We start from the raw sequence: 19,015 nt of genomic DNA on the forward strand, positions 1-19,015 counted from the left end.
GCTCCCTTCTTGACAGGGCAGGGTCCAGTTTTCGTCACAGCCTCCCCGGCCCAATCCCTGTGCCTGGCGCCGGGCGCGGCCACCAATCAACGCGCTGAAACCACGGCGGGTTGCATCATGTGCCCCTGGCTGGGTGACAGCGGGGAGGGGCGGGGGCCTGGGGCGGGAGGGGCCTGTCCGGGGCTGGCCACGCCCCAATCTGTGAGGTCAGACGCGGAGTGCCAGTGACGTCACGGAAGCCCGCCTTCGCGCTCTCGGTTTAACTCTTGGCTCCCCGGCAGATGCGCGACCCTCCGGAGGAGACGCTTTGGAGAACGAAGGGGTTAGGGCCTCGAGGGGGCCCCCGACTGCTGCCCGCAGCACCCCGTGTCGCCTCAGGGCCTCTGAGCAAGAGAGAGCCTCGGCTGGCGAGCGCCCCCGGCCGGCGCGGGCCCCCCCAGAGGTGGTCCTGGACGCAGGCGGCTAGTTCCTGGGCCTGAGTCACCTCGTTTTTGAAGCGCAGAGGCTGAGGCTGGGGCCCCGGGAAGGCGAAGACCTGGGGCGGAGATAGTGTCGTTTAGGGTCCGCCGCTCACTGAATTCCAGGGCGGCTGGGGGTTCTCGGGGGTTCTCGACGGGCGTGGAGGCCCCCCGGGGACGGTCCCGCGAGCCCGCGCAGGAAGGAGTTAACCCGGCGCGGCGCCGACGGGGCGGGGCGGGGCGGGGCGGGGCGGGGCGGGGGCGGGGCCGCGGGCGCGCGCGTGCGTTGCTGACTCAGCGCCTCTCGCCGCGGGCTCCGGCGGGGGTTCTCGGGCAGCCCCAGCGGCTGGCGTGCGGGACCCTTTGGGGATCGGCGCCCGCTCTGGGCTCCCTCTGGCCCCTGGCCCCTGGAGGCCGTGGCTTTAGCTCTCAGCCCCCGGAGGCTCCGGGAGAGAAGCCAGCTCTAGCTGGGCGGGGCAGGCCGGGCGGGGCGGGGACCCCAGGCCAGCGCCTCCCCCCGAGACCTCCCTGCCACGCCCCGCCCTGCTCGCTGCCGGTCTCCAGACTCCTGGCTGGAGCGGTCGGGGCGGCTTTGCTGGCCGGATATTAAACTGCGAGAATTGTCGCACGTGAACACTATCCTGTCTGTCTTGATTGAGTAAAACAAAGGCCAGGAGTCAATGCAACTGTCTGCAGAGGCCTCCCCGGCCTTGTTCTCGCCCCAGAGGAAAGAGGTTTCCTAGGGAAGAAAACACCGCAACCACATACTCTTTCCCCCAGCCCCTCGCCTGTAGGGAAGTTCTTTCCGATGTCTACCTCTCTCCGGAACGCTCAGGACATTTCCTGTGATCTGGTCCCCAGAGAAGCTGGAGAGCGAGTCACCCCACCCCCAGCACGCCCATGATAGGGACTCTTGTAAATTTGCAAACTGGAATTCTCTTCTTGGTTTTTCGCCAAGGTAAAAAAAAAAAAAAAAAAAAACTCCAGGTCAAACTTTTTAAATTATTTTTTCCCTTTCCACCAAAGAAACTTAGAAGGAATTGTAAAGTGGTAATCTAATCCAAAACCCACCCAAAAGGGGAATCTTCTGATCCCCATCCCTACCCCCACACCACACACAGTTCGACAGCCTGAGCCTGAACATTGCAGAGGCCGGCTACCCCTACCCGGTGCAAGCTAAGGCAGCCATTACTGGAGAGCGCTCTGGTTGTTAGAAAGCTCTTCCTGACACTAACAGGAGAGGAACCCCCGCCCCTCCTGTCTGGCAGCTTTCCCACCTCACCCCTGTTGGCAGAAACTGGAAGAAGGTGGTGGGGGTGTCAGCGCCTAGAGCTTTTGTATTCTCAGCAACCCCCGCCCAGGCAGAGAGCCTTCCACCCAGGCCAGTGCGTTGTGTGTCTGTGTGCGCTTGCGGGGGGCGCGGGGGGGGGGGTAGGGAGGCGGTGACCCACCCGCTCTGCCCTGCCACAAATCACTTCCAAGTCGCCGAGTCAAAAATAGTAACAGTTGTTGGGTTGCACCTCATTTCCATCTTATCAACTTAATGTGACAAGGTACAGAAGCAATTCATTTAGGTCCCTGCCACTTTCTCAGTGTTCCCCCAGCCAATTCCACTCAGCCCACTCCCTCTCCACTCCCTCTCGATTCGCAGTCCTAGCCGTCCCCGGAGGAGACACTGCGGGTCCCCGTGGGAGCCAAGAGGAAAGACAGGCGGGGCCGGCGCGGGCAGCGGCCGCGGGAGCGAGGCCCTGGGCTGCAGCCCCCACCCCGTAGCAGCCGCCGCAGGTTCTGGCGGAAGCGCAGGCTCAAAAAGGCGTAGAGCACGGGATTGAGGCCGCAGCGGGCGAGGGCCAGGCCTCCGGTGATCAGCAGTGCCAGATCCTTGCGCTTGCTGGCGGGGCAGCTCTGCTCGCGGGCGGCCAGGAGGTCGGCGGTATCCAATAGCAGGACGAGACTGTAGGGCAGCTGCAGCACCACGAAAGCTGCCACTAAGGCCACCACAACGCGCAGCGCGCGCCGGCGCTCTGGCCCCCTGGCGGCCAGCAGCGTGCGGCCCAGGAGCGCGTAGCAGGCCACCATGACGCCCAGCGGCAGCACGAAGCCCAGGACAACGTGCGCCACGGCGCTCGCCCCCTTCATCGTCTGCGCGAGGGCCTCGGGGAAGATGAGACGGCAGCGCCGCTGGCCTTCTCGCTGCCCATCCTGGCTGAAAAGGAGAGCAGGCAGCGCCAAGACTAGCGACAGCAGCCACACCATGACTGAGACCCGGCGGGCGCAAATGGACCAGGAGCGCTTTGGCGGAGCTGGGAGGGCCTTTTTGATGGCAACATAGCGGTCAGCGCTGATACAGGCCAGGAAGAGGAAGCCGGCATGGAAGGAGGCGGAGTAGAGGCCCGAGATGACCCGGCAGGTGACACTTCCCAGGCTCCAGCCTTGCAGAGCCCCGGCTGCTGCAAAGGGCAAGGTCAGGGCCAACAGAAGGTCGGCCAGGGCCAGTTGGAGCAGGTGGGCCAATGTGGGTGAGCGGGTAGCCCTTTGGGCTGCCAGGTGGGTGGCAAGGACAAGGCCATTGCCGGCCAGACCCAGCACTGCCACCATCAGGGTGACACTGGGTTGGAAGGCCTTACTGAAGGCCTGGATATCCGCCTTGTAACAGAGTTCTGGCAGTGGCCCAAGCGAGTATGCCTCCTCCTCTTCCCCAGAGTAGGGCCCCAAGGAGACCTGGGGAGGTCAAAATGAGAGGAAAGGCCTTAGGAGAGATCTTCCTCACACTTCTCCCTTCCACACATGCCTTCCAAGCTGGCACCCATTGTGTGACCAGATACAACAGTCAGGGAGACACAAACTCTTCTCCAAACTCTTAAAATACCCCCCACAGACCTGGGCTTCCTGGCACCCCTCATGCCTCTGCGTCCTGCTTCCTAGGTGACCTTGAGCAAACCACTTGCTCTTTCTGGACCTCAGCTGCCTAATATGTAACAGGCAGAAATTAGAAAATCTGACTGACCCATCTGGCAGGGTTATTTGAAATAAGGTCTGTAAGAAATAAGAAAGATAATAGTTGTGAAGCATCTGTGCTCTCCATGGGCCAAGCATGGGTATTAATACATACATCGCGGACAGTCAGTTTCTTTCCAGCATTTTGTCCTCACCCATGGTCTATTTCTACCTCAGACCTGGTCTGGAACTCCAAGCTTGGTTTGGAGGTTTCTGTTCCCTTTCCTTTCTTCCCTTCTCACTCCGCCAATTATCGCCAGTACAGATGCACTGAACCCCTCACGACAAGGGGGCCTGAAAGATTGGGGCTCAGGTTTTCTAGACTGGGTTGGGATCTTGGATCCTTTGGTGTAGTCTGTGCTCCCCCTCAGCCCCAGAGTCCTGTTCCCCAACCTCACTTCACCCGCCCCATCTATCTGTATGACCCTGGCCCCAGGTGGCTCAGGGCATCCTGGATAGGTCACAGGACAGCAGAGGTCTGTTGCCAGGTGGGGGGCCCCATTCCCTCATCTTACCTTCCCTCTCAGTGTCCCTCCCCCACTCCCCATCCCCAGCTCCCACCTGCTCTGTGGCCTCTGCCTCCATCGCTGGTTTCTCTGGCTTTTGAGGCTTAGCCACTGAGGGAAAGGCTTAACCATTGGGACAGGAAGGAAGGGGCGGAGAGAGGTGGGGACTCGGTCTCTGGGCCCTCATCTCTGGGCCCTCCTCTGAATGACCTTCCCACCCCTCCAGAGGCTTCCCCCCAAGAATTTCTTTCTGCTCTACTAGTAAAAAAGAATGGGCTGGGCCTCCCAGGTGGCCAGCAGTTGAGCGCTGGGTTGCAAAGCTGCCCCGCAGCCCCTGCAGCGCCGGTTCGATCCCTGGCTGCTCCCCGGCCACCGGAGGAGGGTCCCACATGGCGCACAGACCTCTCCTGCCGCCCGCTGCTCCCCTCACCAGTGTACTTCGGTCCTTCTGCCTGCTCTGCTCCCCGCTCTGGCTCTGGTGAATTCTCTCACCCTCCCGCGCTTCTGACTATACCCAGTGCTTGTATAAATAAATAAAAAATAAATCTTAAAAAAAAAAAAAAGAATGGGCTTTGGAAAATCATTTGCTATCTCTCTGTAGGATCTTAAGTAGTTTCCTCGACCTCACTGAGCCTCAGGTTTTTCATCTACAAAGTGGAGGAGTAAAGTACCAAGGTTGAATTCACAGGGTTATGAGGGTGCCCGGCACGGATGTCTAGAGCATTATTTGCCTCAGAAAATACCATGTTCTTTTATTTACTCTTCTTCCCATCTCCAGGCCTGTCCCCTCCCTCCTCCCTTCTCTTGAAATTCTCAGACCTCCAGGGCAGCACCAGGTTCCCTTCCTCCACCCCAGCGGCCCCAGTCCCGGGCAGCCGAGGGTTATTCGGGGTATTTCCCGGCGGCTGGAGCGCGTCTACCCCCGCCCTTTGCAGCAGGGCTGAGGCGCGCGCTTGCGCGGGGTCCGGGAAAGCGGTGCGCGGCAGGAGAGAGAGGCTGGGGTAGGGGGAGGTGAGAGGAGAGAAGGTGGGAAGGAGAGGAGAAGGAGCCGCGGAGAGCCAGGAGCGACAGAGGGCAGGGAGGGGGGAGGGCAGGGAGGGAGAGGTGGAGAAGGAGCAGGGCAGCGATCCGCTGCGAACCCCAGGAGGGGAGCCGGAAGCCGGAGCTGGAACTGGAGCCCCAGCCCGAGCCGGCACTGGGAGGCGGCGGCCGGGACCGGCAGCCCTGCAAGATGCGTCTCCGGCTCTTCTGCATCCTGCTGGCCGCAGTCTCGGGAGCCCGGGGCTGGGGCTACTGTGAGTACCGGGCTCCGAGGCAGGCAGGGTTCGGTCCCGGAGTCCAAAGCCTGCAGGGCGGGTCCCGCACCGCATTGCGGCTGGGTGGTCGCGGGTCCTTGCAGGGCCGGCGCGCGCCCGCATGTCCCCATCCTTTCTGCCTCTCCCCCGCGCTCCGCAATGCAGCTCCGAGGCTGGCGCGCGCGCCCGGGCTGGGGCTGGTTCTGGGCTCCCAGCGGAGGATGGAGTCAGTCGGGCGGGGTTCGGGATTGGGACCCAAATGGGCGCTGTGGTCGGGTTTGAGGGCTGGGGGCAAGGATGGACCTGGTGACCCTGCTAAGGTTAGGGCTTTGCCAGGGGCCGGGGCTGGACTTTGGAGCTGAACCAGCAGCTTTTTCTGGCTGGGGATCCAAGGCAGCGTTGGTGATCCTGGTGATGCTAAGGTTGGATGGACAGGAAGGTGGTGATGGTGCCTAGACTGGCTGAGGCTGGGACCTAGGCCTGAATTTGGGGTTGGTGCAGGTTTGGGGGTGCCGATAAGTGGAATCTATGCTAAGGCTGGGCTGGACTGGTGTGTTGGGCTAACTCAGGTTCTGAAAGATGTTGATGTTCAGGACCGTGTTTGGGGAAGTACTGAACTTGCACTGGTACAGAGCTAGGAACAGTCTGGCCTAGGGGTTCCCCCAGAGGGAGAAGGCAGTCTGTCCTGTGGGGGTTGGGTAGATGGCTTTCTGGTAGGGTTGGGTCTGCCACTAGGGAGCCAGGAAAGGGAAAGCTCCAAGTGCTCCAAGGACCAGGCTCTAGTCAGACCTGGGAGGGGCACCCTGGCCAACTGTCCTGTCCTCCAACCCAGACGGTTGTGACGAAGAGCTGGTTGGACCCCTGTACTATCGCTCCTTGGGTGCCTCCTCCTACTATGGGCTCTTCACTGCACCCCGCTTTGCCCGGCTGCATGGTGAGTGAAGCTTCACCCTAAATGGGTGGGGACTCTCCAGGGCTGGGGTGAAGGGGGACTCAGTGATGAAACCCTTTCCCCTGCTATAGGCATAAGTGGATGGTCTCCCCGGATTGGGGACCCGAATCCCTGGCTCCAGATAGACTTAATGAAGAAGCACCGGATCCGGGCTGTGGCCACGCAGGGCTCCTTTAACTCATGGGACTGGGTCACACGTTACATGCTCCTCTATGGCGACCGTGTGGACAGCTGGACACCATTCTACCAGCGTGGGCACAACTCGGTACTCCAGACTCCAGTGCAGACACTTAGGGAGGCTTCTCAGCTCTGGGACCTGGGCTGGGCACTACCTTGGCGGGCGGGGGAAGGGACGAAGGCATTGGTAAGGGCACAGACGAGGAACAGTGGACTCCGCTCCAGGGCCTCGATCCAGAGGAACTGTCAGTTCATCATGTCTGCAAGACACTCCTGGAAAAAAGGGTTTAACATACTTTAGGGTAAAATCTGGGAGAGCTTCTTGAAGGAGGTGACATCTGAGTTGAGTTTTGAGGAAATAATAGGGTGGTGTGGGGAGGGGATACTGTGGATGAGGGAAACTGCTAAAAGCTTTGAAAACAGGGGACTATCAAGCAGTGTTTGCTTTCCTGAAGTCGAAATTGACTGGTGTGACAACTGGGGCTTGGGAGGCTGTGGAAAAAGCAAACAGAGAGGAGCGTCGGGACGTGGTCACGCTCTCCCCTTCTCCCTCAGACCTTCTTCGGTAACGTGAACGAGTCCGCGGTCGTGCGCCACGACCTGCACTACCATTTCACCGCGCGCTACATCCGCATCGTGCCCTTGGCTTGGAACCCGCGTGGCAAGATCGGCCTGAGGCTCGGCCTCTACGGCTGCCCTTACCGTAAGGGTGCGGAGGTCGTGGCGGGGGCCGGGACACTCTCTCCCGCGGCCCCGGCCCACCCACGGTCCTCTGCGCAGAGTCTGACGTGCTGTATTTCGACGGCGACGATGCCATCTCATACCGCTTCCCGCGAGGGGTCAGCCGGAGCCTGTGGGACGTGTTCGCCTTCAGCTTCAAGACGGAGGAGAAAGACGGGCTCCTGCTGCACGCCGAGGGCGCCCAGGGCGACTACGTGACCCTTGAGCTGCAGGGGGCGCACTTGCTGCTGCACATGAGCCTGGGTGAGCTCAGCTTCCCGCCAGCGACCCTGGAGGCTTTTTTGCCAGGGCCACTCCTGACCATCACCTTCCTGTTTGGACCACCCCCGCCTTTTTCATGTAGTATTTGCTGCCAGCAAAACGCTAGACTCAGCGTCAGGAGAGCTGGATTCCAGTCTGGGCTCTACCCCTGACCAGGGCTGTGATCTTGGATAAGGCTCTTCCCCTGTCTGTTTCCTCACTGTAATAATATTATATATATATATATATATATATATATATATATATACACACACACACACACACATATGTGTGCGTACAATATGTACCCACAAAAAGTTTTGTAGTATTTTGGATCTCATTTACTTTTCATAGCACCCCCATGATGAGACAGCAGTGATAGTGCCCCATGCTCACATACTCATTCCCAGGCTCTGGCTGCTCTGCTTCTACAAGCCGACCTCCCTGCTCCCTGGCTGCTCGCCCACCCACCCATCCCCTGCAGTCTGTCTTCTGTGCTGCTGCTCCACTTTTGGGCGAGGGCTCTCTGGGTTTCTCCAGGTGTGAGGGCTGACCCTGCCCCACCTGCTCCGCAGGCAGCAGCCCCATCCAGCCCAGGCCTGGCCACACCACGGTGAGCGCCGGGGGCGTGCTCAATGACCAGCACTGGCACTACGTTCGTGTGGACCGATATGGCCGGGATGCAAACTTCACCCTGGATGGCTACGTGCAGCGTTTTGTGCTCAACGGCGACTTTGAGAGACTGAACCTGGACAATGAGGTGAGCAGAGAGGCAAGGTGTCATTTGGTCAGATGGGGTTCTCAGTGGGGCGCTGCAGGGTGGAAGGTCAATGCTTCTCTCCACTAGAGGTAAGAGCCTGCCTTCCAATTCCTGAATATCCTAGTAGCTCTCAGCAAACTCTCTGCACACCACAATGAGCTGGGGTTGTCTTGTTGTTGCTGATAAGGTGCAGATTCCCTGGGGCCACCCCCAGACCTACTGAGATGGGGGTTGGAAATGTTGGTTTGGAGAGTGGGCAAGAGGAGGAAGTTGCCCTGTGGATTGCCCAACTCTGTGGAGTTGGTAAGACCCTGGCTGCAGGTAAAGAACCCCAGATAGGTTCCCTGACTTGCCTCAGGGCGTGCAGCCAATGTATGGTGGAGTGGAGCTGGAATCCAAGCCTCAGGAAGCCCAGCGAGCTTCCAACTTCGGTTAGGATACTGGGGAGATGCGTGTGTGGCGACTTTGACAAAGTCCGGCCTGTGGTATGGGGAGGGCTACGGGGGAGCGCCAGCCAGCACCCTCACTCTCCCCCCCCCCCTGCCCGCAGATATTCATCGGGGGCCTGGTGGGCGCCGCGCAGAAGAACCTGGGCTATCGGCACAATTTCCGCGGCTGCATCGAGAACGTCATCTTCAACCGGGTCAACATCGCGGAGCTGGCCGTGCGGCGCCATTCGCGCATCACCTTCGAGGCCAGTGGGGAGGTTCTGGGGGGACTCGGCGTCAGCCGCTGGAAAGCCGTGAGGCACAGCGGGAGGAATCTTTTTTTTTTTTTTTAAAGATTCATTTATTTATGCATACCAGAGCTGGGGTACAGGCCAGAGATGCAGGGGGTGAGAGGATTCACCAGAGACAGAGTGGGGAGCAGAACAGGCAGACTGACTGAAACACACTGCTGAGGGGAGCCCCAGGTGAGACAGGAGAGGTCTGCTTCACCATATGGGTTTCTCCCTGGCCGACCGGGGATCGAACTCGTGCTGCAGAGGCTGCGGTTTGCTTCACAGTGCGGTGCTTAACCCCTTGCGCCACCAGGGAGGCCCGTGAGGAATCTTAAGAACGAGACAAAAGCCAAGGACCCCTCTCCTCGCAACCAGAGGCTCAAATGAAGGGGGGAGGGGAGTCATCGCGCTCTCACAGGGGTGCACCACCCCTCCCCCGACCCCGCCCGCCGCAACCCCAGTTCAGGAGCAGGGGGGGGGTGTCCGAGCCGTCCCCCGCGGGGACAGCAGCGCGGGGGCGGGAGTGGCCCCGCGACTGAGGAGGGCCCTGCACCCTGGGCTTGGGTGTCCCGCCCCAACTCAGGAGCGCAGGCTGGCGCCGCTGCCAGGATGTTGGCGGGAAATTGCCTTCGGGACCCGAACCCAGGGAAGGAGGGGGTCGCCCTGGAGTTGGTGCAAACGAGCCGCAGCGGGCGGGGCGCGGACAGCCGACTCGGTTGGAGACCCCTCCGCGGCTGGCCGGGGTGCGGGCGGGAGCGGTCGACCTTGGGGGGCTGAGGGAGTCCGAAGCAGGTCCGAGGGAGTCTGGAGTAGGTCTTACACCCCGGAGGCGGGGGCGCGCCGAGGCGGGGCGGGACGCGGGCGCTGAGAGACCCCGCTTTCGCCCCCAGGGTAAGGTGGCGTTCCGTTGCCTGGACCCGGTCCCTCACCCCCTCAACTTTGGAGGGCCTCACAACTTCGTGCAGGTGCCGGGCTTCCCGCGTCGCGGCCGCCTCGCCGTCTCCTTTCGCTTCCGCACCTGGGACCTCACGGGGCTGCTGCTTTTCTCCCGCCTGGGGGACGGTTTGGGCCACGTCGAGCTGATGCTCAGTGACGGGCAGGTCAATGTGTCCATCGCGCAGACTGGCCGAAAGAAGCTTCAGTTCGCTGCTGGTGAGGGGTGGAGGGTTGGGGGAGGGCGAGGAGGCTTGGGGGACTTTGCCGACTGAAGAGAGATGAGGGAGTGAAGGGAGCAGAGCCCCAGGTGGCGTGAGAAGGGGAAGTGGCTGGAGGAGGTGGGGACCGGTCGGAAGAGCCACGGGTACCGGGAGGAACAGGAAGGCAGAGAGACCTGCTGTTCCCAGGTCTTGGGGTGGGGGTGGGAAGGTGCTACTCATTTACGACTTTGCAGACTGTCAGCTGCCAGGTTATGACCAGTGAAGACTCACAAGTCTCCACTCAAGGTGATAAGTGTAATAATGGGGCTCACAGGCTGCTCTTGGGGCTCCACGCCAGGCTCTCTTCTCCTAGAGCGTGGTGCTCCCGCCACACACACTGTTCTCCTTTCCTGTCCAGGATTCCGCCTGAATGATGGCTTTTGGCATGAGGTGAATTTTGCTGCTCAGGAAAACCATGCAGTCATCAGCATTGATGATGTGGAAGGAGCAGAGGTCAGGGTCTCATCCCCACTGTTGATCCGGACAGGGACCTCATACTTCTTTGGGGGTAAGCGGAAGCCCCATCTGGTTGGACCCTTGTTTCTGGGTGGGGAGGCCCATCTAAGTCCACCAGACTGGGCTACAGGGAGTTTTGCAGGGATAAATCCCTTTTTCTCCTCCAGGGCATTGAGGGCTAGAAGGTCACTTCCAGTCCTTCCTTCCAATCTGGGCCTCCCTTGGGGGAGGGTCTCTAGAGTCCCTGGGGGAGGGCTTCATAGGAGGGCTTGCTCCAGGTTGTCCCAAGCCAGCCAGTCGCTCGGGCTGCCACTCCAACCAGACTGCATTTCACGGCTGCATGGAGCTGCTCAAGGTGGACGGCCAGCTGGTCAACCTGACTCTGGTGGAGTTCCGCCGGCTTGGATACTATGCTGAGGTCCTCTTTGACACATGTGGCATCACTGATAGGTAACAGGAGCCCTTCTCCCTGTAAGAGGTGACCCCCTCAAAGCCCTCTTCCATGGTCTCCAGTGAGGCTGGACTTTCTCAATAACCTCCCTCCTCCAGGTCCCAGCTCCTCAGACTCCCACCTGGAGATGATTCCTCCTTGAACTCTCACTTCCCACTTTCTATTTCCTGAAAGTGACCCATGCTCAGAATGAAAATGAAGCTTCTGTTTTTGGTTCTAGAAGGTTTTCTTTTGGAGGTGGAGGTGGGGAAATCAGTTACTATTTGATCTTTGAGGAAGGGAAGACAGGCATACTTGAGCCCTGAGGTCTGCCTAATGCCCCAGAATTTAGGCTTGTGCCTGGTGAGTGAGGAGGGGCATGTCTCACAGGCCTGGTCCTCTCAGGGGGTGGGTGTAGTGTCTGTAGACATCAGATCTCATCTTCAAGCTCCCAATAAGGTGCATTCCTTGGTGCGGATCCCTTCCCTAGATGCAACCCTAACATGTGTGAGCACGATGGACGCTGCTATCAGTCTTGGGATGACTTCATCTGCTACTGTGAACTGACAGGCTACAAGGGGGAGACCTGCCACCAACGTAAGCCTGCTGGGGTACAGGGGAGGCTCAGGAACAGGGGAGGTCAGGAGAAGGTTGCTGGGATGATGAGGCCGCTAGAGGTGGGGCTAGCCCTCTTAGTGCTTTGATTCCTAATTTCTTCTCCCCCACCCCACCACCTGCCAGCTTTGTATAAAGAATCCTGTGAAGCTTATCGGCTCAGTGGAAAAACTTCTGGAAACTTCACCATCGATCCTGATGGCAGTGGCCCCCTGAAGCCATTTGTAGTCTACTGTGATATACGAGGTAATAGCCTCTGACGTGGCAGTTAAGGGGCAGCTGGGAAGGCAATATGGGGTGTGGGGGAAATAGGAGAGGACTGAAGATAGGCAGGGGCCAGTATAATTAAACTGTGAGGGGGCCAAGGAAGACAGAGGGGAAAGAGGGTGCTCAGGAATTTGTAATCTAGCCTCGCTGATAAACTCCAGCTTCTTGATCCAGGCCAGCTGTCTCATCTCCAGCCGATGACGTCCCGGGCTGGCCACATCTATTGGCTGACTTGCAGCAGTGGTGGTGGAGGTGGGCAGGAAGCTGGGTAGAGAATGCTCATCTCCACCAAAGTTCTGTGCCTCCCCCTCCCCAGAGAACCGGGCATGGACAGTTGTGCGACATGACAGGCTATGGACAACTCGGGTGACAGGTTCTAGCATGGAGCGGCCGTTCCTGGGGGCTGTCCAGTACTGGAATGCATCCTGGGAGGAAGTCAGTGCCCTGGCCAATGCTTCCCAGCACTGTGAACAGTGGATTGAGTTCTCCTGCTACAATTCCCGGCTGCTCAACACTGCAGGTTAGGGCTGAGGGTGAGGTAGGGTGCTGGAGGGGAGACCAGAGCGGGCCTGGGAGAAGGAAAGCAGAGTTCAGCTGGAGTCCTGGCTAGACCCTTATAGGAAGGTCTTGGGCTGGTTGAAGAGAGAGGGGAGCCCAGAAGCCAGTGGAGAGACAGGGCCTGGACACTGCCTGCACTTCTTCCCCAGGAGGCTACCCCTACAGCTTCTGGATGGGCCGAAATGAGGAACAGCACTTCTACTGGGGAGGCTCGCAGCCTGGGATCCAGCGCTGTGCCTGTGGTCTGGACCGAAGCTGCGTGGACCCCGCCCTGCACTGTAACTGTGACGCCGACCAGCCCCAATGGTGAGGGGGGCACAGGGACAGAGCGCTCAGGAGCAGGGCCAGCTGAGCAGGGGGGCTGAGTCACTGCATCCTGCCCCCACACAGGAGAACCGACAAGGGACTGCTGACCTTTGTGGACCATCTGCCTGTCACTCAGGTGGTGGTAGGGGATACGAACCGCACCAGTTCTGAGGCCCAGTTCTTCCTGAGGCCTCTGCGCTGCTACGGCGATCGTGAGTGGCAGACCCCTCTGTGCGTGCCCTCCCGGGGTTGGCTCTCCAGCTTCCACAGTCTAGGCCACCTGACCCACCGGGGGTCTCTAGTACACTCTGCCCACCTCCTCTGCACCTTCCTTCTCTTTCATTACACCCCTTAGTCTCCCTCGGGTCCCCCTCCCCTCAGCTGTCTCCCTTAGTCCCACCTGAGGCTCCCTCATTTCTCCACCCTGCCTGACAAGGCCTTCCTCCATCTGGCTTTGTAGGGAATTCCTGGAACACCATCTCCTTCCACACTGGGGCTGCGCTCCGCTTTCCCCCAATCCGTGCCAACCACAGCCTTGATGTCTCCTTCTACTTCAGGACCTCAGCTCCCTCTGGAGTCTTCCTAGAGAATATGGGGGGATCTTACTTCCAATGGCGCCGACCTTACGTGCGGGTGGAACTCAACAGTGAGCAGGCAGACACTGGGAGGGGCAGGGGGCAGACAGTGATGATCTCTGGGTAGATGAGGCAGGCAGAGGCTGGGGTGAGGGACTAGACAGATGACCTTGTGAGAGGCAGCGTGGAAATGGCTTTCAGAGACCTGGGTTCTGGGCACAGCTGTCTTGATCACTGGCTTTTTGACCCTGGCCTTAGGCCATTTGCTTATGAAAAAGGGAGATGGGGGTGGGACTAGTTATGCTTCTGACCTGAGAAGTGGGGCTGGGAAGCTGGCACGAGGGATCTGCAAATTTGGGGTGCCAGGGGTCTGAGATTTTAAGCAGTTTATGGGATTTGTCTCAGGCTGTAGACAAACTGGAGGAATATTCAAGGAACTCTAGAAGAGGTGAGGAAGAGAGGCTGTACTGGGTGAAAACTGTGGGGGCTCTCAGAGGTTTGACACCCCCTCTCCCCAACTGTCAGCATCCCGGGATGTGGTCTTCGCCTTCGATGTGGGGAATGGGGATGAGAACCTGACAGTGCACTCAGATGACTTTGAATTTAATGATGACGAGTGGCACCTGGTCCGGGCTGAAATCAACGTGAAGCAGGCCCGTCTGCGTGTGGACCACCGGCCCTGGGTGCTGAGGCCGATGCCCCTGCAAACCTACATCTGGCTGGAGTATGACCAGCCCCTCTATGTCGGTGAGCTGCGACCCAGAGGCAGGTCTGCCGCTCCATCCCCTTCCCACCCTCTCAAGGCTGTTCTCCTTGTTTCCAAGCGCCCCCCACCCCTTAGGCCCCAATCCCCTCTACTTCAGAGTGAGCCGAAGGCCCACCCCCTCTCCAGTCCCTGGTATCTTTTCCATTCTCCAAGCCCACTTGGCTCCCTCCCCCAACCCAATACTTAGCCTCATCTCTGGCTCTCCACCTTTTCTGAACCTGCTCAACCTTCCCAGGATCTGCAGAGCTTAAGAGACGCCCCTTCGTGGGCTGCTTAAGGGCCATGCGTCTGAACGGAGTGACTCTGAACCTGGAGGGCCGTGCCAACGCCTCTGAGGGTACTTCGCCCAACTGCACGGGCCACTGTGTCCACCCCCGCTTCCCCTGTTTCCACGGAGGCCGCTGTGTGGAGCGCTACAGTTACTACACCTGCGACTGCGACCTCACGGCTTTCGATGGGCCCTACTGCAACCATGGTCAGTGCCCCCGGGATGTGGGCAGGGAGCTCTGGGGTGTAGAGTAATGAGGCGCAGGAGGGCAGGGCAGGAAGGAGGGTATAAAGGCAGCAATTGGGAAAACTAGAGTTGCCTGTGGGTTTGAGTTCTGAGCTGGGGCAGCCAGGCAGCTGAAGATGCTGGGTGACTCCAGAGGCATCCGGTGGGACAAGGAAGGGGTAGCTAAGCTGGTAGTGTAGCTGGCACTGAAAGAATTCAAAGGCAACCATCAAATAATGCCCCTGTCCTCCCAGCGTCACCATGGTAACAGTTCCCCCCCCCGCCCCCCCTCAAGCATCCACCTCAGTTTCCTATGCCTTCCTCCTTTGCCTTTTCCTATTTGACAATTGCTGCGCTGCTAAAACTTGTCTGCAGTCTGGTTCTTGACTGAGGCGAGCCTTGCCACTCACCAGAGTGCGATTCTGCACACATACCCAGACTGCCTCCTCCCCAGAGCTGGCCTGGGAGGATGTGTGAGCAGGTAGGTCACTGAGCAGGGGGAGGGGAAGTCTGGTGGAGCAGGGAGATAGAGAGCTTCAGGGGCCAATGGGAGACCTATGGTCTTGGCCTGGAAGTTTAAGTAGTGACAAGTGTGCCCGCCGGGGTTATGAAATTTTGAGCTATCTTGACCACAGTAAGGATACACTTACTGTGTATCCTTAGGCAAGTAACTACCCATCTCTGAGCCTGTCTTCCCTTCCATGAAATGCAGGAGTTGGGTTAGCTGACATTTTATGTTTCTACTGGTTTAAAGATTCCATTCTGTGACAGGGGGGTGCTGCAAGGGGATCTAAAAGAACGGAGGTATGTTGTGGTTGTGGCAGAAACTGAGGGCAAACCTCAGGGGCTGAGTGGGAACAGGGCCCTGACCTTACTACCTCTGCCTTCAGATATTGGCGGTTTCTTTGAGCCTGGCACCTGGATGCGCTATAACCTGCAGTCCGCCCTGCGCTCGGCAGCCCGGGAGTTCTCCCACATGCTGAGCCGGCCAGTGCCAGGCTATGAGCCTGGCTATATCCCTGGCTATGACACTCCTGGCTACGTGCCTGGCTACCACGGCCCCGGGTACCGCCTGCCTGATTATCCCCGGCCCGGCCGGCCTGTGCCGGGTTACCGGGGACCCGTCTACAATGTGACTGGAGAGGAAGTGTCCTTCAGCTTCAGCACCAGCTCTGCTCCTGCTGTCCTGCTCTACGTCAGCTCCTTTGTGCGTGACTACATGGCTGTGCTCATCAAAGAAGATGGTAAGGCCCTCGAGGACCTTCCCCCCATTCCAGCTTCCTCCAGGGTGTTCAACATTCTCGTAACTACTGATTCACCGATACAAGGACCCAAGTGCTCTCAGGAGAAGGGGGCTGTGGGAGTCTCAGAGGAGACTCTTTGTCTTTCCTAACCCCTCAGGGACCCTGCAGCTGCGGTATCAGCTGGGCACCAGTCCCTACGTGTACCAGCTAACCACCCGCCCAGTTACCGACGGCCAGCCTCACAGCGTCAATATCACCAGGGTCTACCGCCACCTCTTTATCCAGGTACATGTACAGGGAGGTGGACAAGGGAGTAGCCAGTTCAGATCATCAGAACCTCATTATCTAGGCTGTGGCACCCAGGAAAATATTTAACACTTGGAGGGCACATTCTAAACTACCTCTTAGGGCCCTCACAACCTCTCTGTGAGGTAGTGCAGATAGGCAGGTGTTCTTAGGGTCTCCATTGTACTAATCAGAAACAGGCTTAGAAAAATAAAGTGATTTTCCCAAATCAAGCCACTAGGATGCTACGAAGACAGGACTCAAAAATAAGTTGTCAAATACCAAATCCTCTATCTGGGCCCAGGGGTTGAGCATGTAGGACTGAGTTAGGACTCACCCAGTGGCACCCCCGGTGTGGAGAGTTCCTGCCTGGTCTGGCTACATCTGCCTCTGGTCCACTCTCAACTTCCTCTCCCAACACACCCGCCCCAGGTGGACTACTTCCCACTGACAGAACAGAAGTTCTCACTGTTGGTGGACAGCCAGCTGGACTCGCCCAAGGCCTTGTATCTAGGGCGTGTGATGGGTAAGCTGCGGGGGAGAATGGACTCTGGGGAAGGAGGGTTGGGGTTGTCTCTGGAGCCCGGAGGCAAGTGAAGGCCTGGGAATGCAGGGAAGGTGGTGGGAGAGATGAGAAGGAAACCTATAGCTGTTGAGGGGGCAGAGGTCGTAGTGGCCCAAGCCCCTCCCTTTCTGGGCCCTCAGAGACTGGAGTAATCGACCCAGAGATCCAGCGCTACAACACACCAGGCTTCTCGGGCTGCCTGTCTGGTGTTCGATTTAACAACGTGGCTCCCCTCAAGACCCACTTCCGGACCCCTCGCCCCATGACCGCGGAGCTAGCGGAGGCCCTCCGCGTTCAGGGAGAACTGGCAGAATCGAACTGTGGAGCCATGCCACGTCTATTCTCAGAGGTGCCGCCCGAGCTGGACCCCTGGTATCTGCCCCCAGGTACATGGTGCTGGGACACAGAATGGCGGGGGGAAGAGAGAGACAGCAGGGTGGGGAAGTGATTCCCAACACAGGGGTTTCTCCTAACTGGGAGTTTTTCCTAACTGGTGCTTCTCCTTTTCAGATTTCCCATACTACCATGATGACGGATGGGTGGCCATACTTTTAGGCTGTGAGTAGCACTGATCAGCACCTTGACCTCCCAATTCTACCCTCTGACTGTCAACATTCTGCCCCTAAACCCACCGCCCCCTTCCCCAGGGTTGAGGGGTAGATGAGCTAGAACTAGGCAAGACGGCACAGGTGAGGAAAAGGATGAGCTAGGCTGTGCAAAAGTAGTAAATCATCGGGCTGGAAATTTTTAAATATTGAAGATGCTGTAGGCTTTTAGTAGAAATATTAAAATGAGACTATAGCTAAGGGATGAAGAAATGGGAGGCTAGTAACATCTGGAGAGATGCTTAATTGGGGGAGCTACCAGGTATGTAACATGAAGATACTGAAGTAGAAGATGGCAGAGGCTGAGCCAGGAATTGAGACCTTCCAGACGCTTGGGACCAGCCCGATAGGGCTGTGAAATCCCAACTTCTGTCCTGAATTGTTCCTTGTTTCCTTTTCAGTTTTGGTGGCCTTCCTGCTGCTGGGGCTGGTGGGAATGTTGGTGCTCTTCTACCTTCAACATCATCGCTACAAGGGCTCCTATCACACCAATGAGCCCACGGCCACCCACGATTACCATCCTGGCAGCAAACCCCCCTTACCTACTGCAGGCTCTGCCCAGGCCCCGGCCCCCCAACCAGCTTCCACTCCAGCTGCCACCCCAGCTTCCACTCCAGCCCCAGGCCCAGAGCCAGTGCCAGCACCAGCGCCAGCCCCTGCCCCTGCCCCGGGCCCACGGGACCAAAACCTGCCCCAGATCCTGGAGGAGTCCAGGTCTGAATGAATCAGAAGGGCATAAGGGACCAAGTTCATCTCCTCTGAATTCCCCAGTTCCTGCCTTCTACCCAACCCTGTCAGGGGCATTTGGCTCCTCTTTGCAGGCTCTGCTCATCCAGAGGACACCCCTCCTGCCAAGTTTGATGGGCAGAGATACAGATGGGACTAAAGGGAGTGGCTGAGCCTCACTGCCTAAACCAATGCCCTGCCCATGCCCATTTCCCCAGGCTCCTGGATGTCTGCCTGCCCCAAAGAAGCCTCATAGGGTTCTTTGCCATCTCTGTCTCAGCTGCTGCCAGGGATTAACAACAGAGTGCAGGGGAGATTAACTGCCTCCCTTCAAATATTCAATCTCAGCAGGGACAGATGTGTGGGATTGCAGGGATGCGCAGGGTAAGGAGGGAGGAGGCTGCTAAATCATATCCCCCCAGCCTCCCTCCTGCCCTGCAGAACGTCTTCCATCTGCTTCTACTCAGCTGGGGGCTATGGAGGGCTTCATTGCTGTCCCCCACCCCCTTTTTGTTTTTTGTGTTGTTGGTTTTTTTTTTTTCCACAGAGACCGAGAGGCCTCAGTTTAGCACTTTAGTACCTCCGCTGCTTTACATGCTTTAGCCAAAGCCATAAAAAAACTTGCAACGTAGAGAGAATAATGCAGACACCCTGACCTGCCAGCCGTCTACTCTTCCTCCCTCTGCTCCCTCTGCTAAGATGTGCAATAGCCTTGGTGCCTGTCCACAGGCTCGGCCCCCTCTCCAATGCATGAGGAGCCCGCTTTCCTCCGCTCAGAGATGCTGCTTCGTTTGTCAGGAGGTCACATTCTTTATATATATTTTTTGTTGCAAAGTCTCTCTCTAGAGAAACTATATATTACTCTAATTTTTTAATTATCAGTTTATATATAAAAGAAAAAAATCAGTGGATTGTCCTGTCCTGTGCTGTGCCCACAGTCTGTAGATTGCTTCTCCTGTGTTGGAAGTCTCCTGAGGTGCGCTGGTCATGCGCCAGCCTGACCCAGCCTGCACTCTGAAGCTGTGCTCACAGACTCGGAGCCATTTTAATAAAGCCGAGTGGCAGAGCCCAGTCTGTGTGT

At 58.3% G+C, this 19,015-nt stretch overlaps 2 protein-coding genes across 2 annotated transcripts; one reads left to right on the forward strand and one right to left on the reverse strand.

Annotated features, from left to right (window-relative positions):
* Positions 1–259: 259 nt before the first annotated feature.
* On the reverse strand, positions 260–4,040 carry CCR10 (C-C motif chemokine receptor 10; the record flags this gene model as incomplete). The annotated part of the gene is given in 4 exon segments (XM_084238010.1): positions 260–535; positions 2,082–2,111; positions 2,115–3,179; positions 4,017–4,040. Coding segments are annotated over 4 exon segments (1,395 nt in total).
* Positions 4,041–5,177: 1,137 nt separating this feature from the next.
* CNTNAP1 (contactin associated protein 1) lies at positions 5,178–17,932 on the forward strand (the record flags this gene model as incomplete). The annotated part of the gene is made up of 24 exons (XM_084239290.1): positions 5,178–5,256; positions 6,089–6,190; positions 6,280–6,473; positions 6,941–7,088; positions 7,166–7,369; positions 7,942–8,126; positions 8,677–8,820; positions 9,738–9,999; positions 10,402–10,551; positions 10,778–10,949; positions 11,420–11,526; positions 11,671–11,790; positions 12,128–12,331; positions 12,519–12,675; positions 12,760–12,887; positions 13,136–13,321; positions 13,776–13,997; positions 14,252–14,491; positions 15,400–15,753; positions 15,911–16,038; positions 16,471–16,564; positions 16,744–16,989; positions 17,114–17,161; positions 17,610–17,932. The coding sequence occupies exons 1-24, from the start codon at positions 5,193–5,195 to the stop codon at positions 17,930–17,932; spliced, it is 4,182 nt and encodes a 1,393-aa protein (XP_084095416.1). The 5' UTR covers positions 5,178–5,192.
* Positions 17,933–19,015: the final 1,083 nt, after the last annotated feature.

This window comes from Talpa europaea, assembly GCF_964194135.1.
Source record: "Talpa europaea genome assembly, chromosome: 7".
Classification (NCBI taxonomy): domain Eukaryota; kingdom Metazoa; phylum Chordata; class Mammalia; order Eulipotyphla; family Talpidae; genus Talpa; species Talpa europaea.